General features: G+C 55.4%; 1 protein-coding gene across 1 annotated transcript; it reads right to left on the bottom strand.

Moving 5' to 3' along the window:
- Positions 1 to 251: 251 nt before the first annotated feature.
- On the bottom strand, positions 252 to 4,267 carry KRT13 (keratin 13). The gene is made up of 9 exons (XM_078066377.1): positions 3,761 to 4,267; positions 2,592 to 2,674; positions 2,245 to 2,401; positions 1,892 to 2,053; positions 1,678 to 1,803; positions 1,366 to 1,586; positions 752 to 755; positions 669 to 694; positions 252 to 318 (listed from the first exon to the last, which is right to left on the bottom strand). The coding sequence occupies exons 1-9, from the start codon at positions 4,265 to 4,267 to the stop codon at positions 252 to 254; spliced, it is 1,353 nt and encodes a 450-aa protein (XP_077922503.1).
- Between the last annotated feature and the right edge of the window lie 973 nt (positions 4,268 to 5,240).

A 5,240-nucleotide genomic window follows, 5' to 3' on the forward strand; every position in this document is an offset into this window, starting at 1 on the left:
AAAATACATTTGCAAAAAGGCAGGAAACTTTATTGAATTATCTTTTCTTGTTAGTAGAGAAGCTGAGAAGGCAGAGTAGCCAGGTAAGGGACAAGAGGAAGCGCACAAGGAGAGAAGCACGGAGCGCCCGCCCTCGGGAAAGCGTGGGGCGGGGGAGCATCCTGCGGTCTCTCCCTCTCCTGCAGGGACCCATCAGCTCTCTCCTCTGGACGCTGAAGACAGAGGAAGAGGATGCTGAGTGGATTTAAAGCCTACGGGTGTCTGAAGTGCGGGGACCCAAAGAGGAGGTGGTGGTGGTGACCGCGGCGCTGGTGCTTCCTGAGAAATGGACGGGGCAAGACACACTCAAGCTGGAGAAGACCGACCTCGGCAGGTCAGCGTCCCCCGGGAGGGCCCCACGCCCCATGCCCCCACGGCGCAGGTTGGAGGTTAGTTGATAAGGACTCAGGTTATTGTCCCCAAAGGTGGTTCTCTCTCCAAAGTATCCCAGTGGCTCAGTGGGACAGAGCCAGCTATTTTGCAAAGAAAACAGACAAGCAAATGACCACGTCCACCAGAGCCCCCTCCCTCCCTCCCTACACTGGGGAGTCCAGGACAGCCTCTCTCCCAGCCCCCCAGGGCGCTGAACGGGAGCCAGACTCGCCCCTCTCCCCGGGTTGTTTCCTTACCTCCCGAGGAGGGTAAGCCAGTCATCCTGGGAGAGAGAAGAGAGGTCATGTGAGCAGAAGGCCCCCCGAGGACAGTTGCTCACCTGTCTGCGGAGGGAGCCACTCAGATCATCACTCAGAGCCCCTGAGTTGGGTTTTTTACCAACTCTGCCCCCAGCCCAAGGGGCAGCACCTGGTACCTGCCAGGTCTGTCTGCTGTCTGTGAGGCCTCAGGAGGAGATAATATTCGCCCCAAATCCAGGACATTTGCCAGAAGTTTTGTCCTCCCTCTGATCCATTTGGTACTCTCCCCCGCCACCTCTACTCCCCCTGAGCCCACAAGGGTGGCCTGGTCCCTGCAAATGGTCTGAAGGGAGTTAAATCACCACGTTTATAGCTTTGTCCAGCTGACCTGAACCCAAGGTAATAGTTTTTCCAATATGAGATGTTCTGTCCATGGCCCCTATTCCTGCCCATCTAATCCAGAGGCCCAAACCAGAAAGCTTAAAGGGACAGACTCTGCAGCCTGCTTGAGGAAATGCCCCCACAATCTGATTCTAGAAAACAGGGAGCTCTGGTCCTGGATCTGCGTCCAGTCTGTTTAAGCTCAGAAGGTCCCCTTCCATGTGGGCCATGAGGACCTGATCCCTAAGGCCCCACCTGCTCGGCTGTCCAAGGGTCCTGTGGTCACTTTCCCAAGAGACTTGAGAGGCCTTACCTGGCGTCCTGGCCCTCCAGCAGGCTGCGGTAGGTGGCGATCTCCTGCTCCAGCCGCGTCTTGATGTCCAGCAGAGTCTTGTACTCCTGGTTCTGGCACTCCATCTCACTACGGAGCTCGCTCAGCTGGGCCTCCAGGCAGCTGATGAGCCCCTGGATCTGCTGCAGCTGCATGGCGTAGCGGCACTCAGTCTCCGCCACCGTGCTCTCCAGCCCGGCTTTCTGGTGGGGCAACAAAGAAGTGATGAAGGGAGCCAGGCCAGGCAGAGGCCTGGAGGTGGTGGGGCCGCCGGGCAGAGGGCAGCGGGTGTACCATGCTGAGCTGGGACTGCAGCTCGATCTCCAGGCCCTGGAGCGTGCGCCTCAGCTCCGTGATCTCCGTCTTGCTGGTCTCCATCATGGCGGTGCTAGAGGACACCTCCTTGTTCAGCTCTGCACTCTGAAATTAGAGGAGGAAGAAGGTTATGGAGGAGCCTAGTGGAAGGCCCTGGCAGCCGCCGGCTCCACGGGGTAAGAAGGCCGGGCACCTTGCTGTGGAACCATTCCTCGGCGTCCCGCCGGTTCTTCTCCGCCATGGCCTCGTACTGTTCCCTCATCTCGGCCAGCACGCGGGTCAGGTCAATGCCGGGGGTGGCGTCCATCTCCACGTTGACCTGACCTACCACCTGGCTGCTGAACTCCTTCATCTCCTATAAGGATGGAAGAGGAAGATGTGTGATGCTCCTCATCCTCCCCCCGCACCCCACCCCCGCCTTGGCTCTGAGTGCCACCAGCATGTTCTGGGAAGCGCTTCCAGGTCCCACAGCAGAGGGCTGGGTCTGGCTGCTCCCCTTTCTCGCCGGAGGTGATTCAGCTCTGGCAGGCCCCTGCCGGCCCTCACCTCCTCGTGGTTCTTCTTCAGGTAGGCCAGCTCCTCGTTCAGGCTCTCGATCTGCATCTCCAGGTCGGTCTTGGACAGGGTCAGCTCATCCAGCACCCGGCGCAGGCCATTGATGTCGGCCTCCACGCTCTGGCGCAGGGTCAGCTCATTCTCATACCTAAAGGTTTTTTTTTTTTTAATTGGAGAAGCAACACAGAAATGATATTAGACCCTCCCTTACTTCTGCACTGGACTCTGCTACTTCTCCAAGACCTTCACTCCTGGGATGCTCCGATTTCACTGTTCAGATGAGCATTGCTCTCAAATAAAAGATGGTTTGGAAAGGCCAGTGAGGACAATGAACTCACTTGAGTCTGAAGTCGTCCGCAGCCAGCCGGGCGTTGTCAATCTCCAGAATGACCTGGTTGTTGTCGATGGTGGCCGCCAGGATCTGCAAAATACAAAGGGTAACCACTGGAGGGTCCACGAGCTTGGGGAGGAGGAAGAGAAAACATGGGCTGGACTGTTGTCATTAGACATCAGGCTGCCTCCACACTGTCCCTGTGAGCAGATAAGGCCCTGCTCTCCGGGCCTCGGTGAAGTGAGGGGCAGGGCAGGTCCTTCTTCTGGTTCTGTCTCTCTGGCAACCTATCTATGCCTGGTCGTGATGGGGAAGATCGGAATGTACATTTCAGGGGAACGACCCTGCCCAGGACATCTTTGGTTAGTCATGTCTTCACGGCCTCAGACTAGCGACCTCTCTAGGTCACCGTCGTGACAGCCTTCTCCTTAAGGTCAGGAGGGGGTCAGCCTGGGTCCACACAGCTCATAGTAACCTCACTGGAGCTGGCCTCCTGGCTGAGCAGAAGGAAGAGCCAATAAATATTCCCATCCATTTGAACTTCTCATCTAAACTCTCATATTCCGAAGCAGTTAAAATCCACCCCACATAGCTGGGACCCAGCCCAGGCAGGTGGATTTCTGTTCCAACAAGCTGGGACCCCAGCATGACAGACAGGCCTTGAAGAAGGAGTCTCAACTCAGCTTAGCACCGCCTGAGCTTCCTCCCGCACCTCATAGCCAGTTGAGAATAACAGTTTAAATGGGACCCCTACAAAATCAACTAGTATTCCCAGACCAGTGTATGAACATGTATCCCTTTCTCGGCTGATTTTAATCATTCTTAGCGGCTTTTAAAACTGTCATGGTTTCCAAACAGCTCCATGGATTGGAATTATAGGGATCAAGTCATTAATAACATAACTGTTTGGGAAGCAGTAAAAATGTTGACGTGAGTAGTAAGAACAGTAAAAGTGGATAACGAGAAAGAACGTGTTTGGGGAGCAGTGGCATAAGAAAGCTTATCAGAAGTAGAGTTGCTTGGTAGTAAAAGACTAGAATTTCCCTCTGCAGGCGGGGTGAGGGTTCCACCACGCTGCATCTTCTGGTCCTTTGGGATACCGGGTTCCCTGGCCTTTGCAGCTAGGGAAAGCTCTGCCCTGCACAGAAGAAAGCTCGCCAACACCTGAGGACTCACCTTGTCCCGCAGCTCCTCGATGGTCTTGTAGTAGGGACTGTAGTCCTGCTCGGGGCTGCTGGGGCTCTGCTTCAGGTGCCAGTCACGGATCTTCACCTCCAGCTCAGTATTGGCCTCCTCCAGGGCGCGCACCTTGTCCAGGTAGGAGGCCAAGCGGTCGTTGAGGTTCTGCATGGTGAACTTCTCGTTGCCGGAAAGGAAGCTGCCATTGCCACCACTGTAGTCACCAAAGCCACCGCCGAAACCCCCACCAAAGCCACCTCCAAGGCCACCTCCAAGGCCACCTCCAAGGCCACCTCCAAAGCCACCTCCAAAGCCGCCCCCAAAACCACTACCAGCCCCTCCACCGAAGCCGCAGCCCATGCTGCCCCCGTAGCCCCCAGCTGATCCCCCAGAGACAAAGCGGGTTGAACAGGCAGAGATACTGCGGCCTCCTCCCAGCTGGCAGGAGCCACCCCCAAAACCACCTCCATAGCTGGCGGAGGAGCTCTGCAGACGACAGCTCATGGTGAGAGCAAGGTGAGGAGCAGGTGTGCACAGGAGCTGGGCTTGGCCTGGGCCGAAGACTGTGGCTCTTCCCCACAGCGGGTGCCCTTTTATACTGCCCTCCACGAGGTTGGACAATCGCCCCATCTTCTCTCCTCCCCACCCCACCCTCCGACTGGTGCCAACTGCACTGCTGTTTCCCACAAGCCCAGTTACCTCTGCTCTCCAAGGTGGGTTGTGCCTTTGGGGGTGGCTTTTTTTTTTTAATCCTCAACAAAAGGGATGATTCAGAGGGCACAGTGTTCTGCCCTTTTGACAGCTGAATTCCATTTCAGCTCTGCACTTAGGGAGCTTACTCCGCAGGCTCTCAGCTCCACCCAGTACTAGAATGGGGACGGAGCCGCAAGGTGGCCCTGTGCTTTGCAAAGTCACCGCAGACCTCAGCTCCCTTCTTTCTATTTCTAAAACCTCAGACTAGAATGTTCTGCATCCTTGTTAGCATTTCCCCTACTCTAGTGCTCCCAGCGACTCTGATGAGAAACTTTGCTTGGTCCTGTAGAATCGACCACCTTGAAAGTGTGTAGGCTGGGGAGTTGGGGTGGGGAAGCTCCAAGACCATCAGATAAAGTCACAGTGGCAGGGACCTTAGGGACCATCTAACACAGCTGGGGAAACTGAGGTACAGAATATGGAAGCAAACAACCCTGCACATCATAATAGCTAACACACTCAGATCCCTCACTGTAAGTATGCTCCCTGTGTCATTCAATCTTTGCAGCAGCCCAGTGAGGTAGGTCCTACTAGTCACCCCACTTTACACACGGAGAAACTGAGGCTTAAGGGTAGTCAGGACTGAAACCCAAGTCTGGTTTGTATGTAGTCACCCCATTTTACACACGGAGAAACTGAGGCTTAAGGGTAGTCAGGACTGAAACCCAAGTCTGGTAGGTATGTGATTCATACAGTAAATTGTACAAGCCATTAGTGAACAGCT

This window comes from Halichoerus grypus, chromosome 2, assembly GCF_964656455.1.
Source record: "Halichoerus grypus chromosome 2, mHalGry1.hap1.1, whole genome shotgun sequence".
NCBI lineage: Eukaryota > Metazoa > Chordata > Mammalia > Carnivora > Phocidae > Halichoerus > Halichoerus grypus.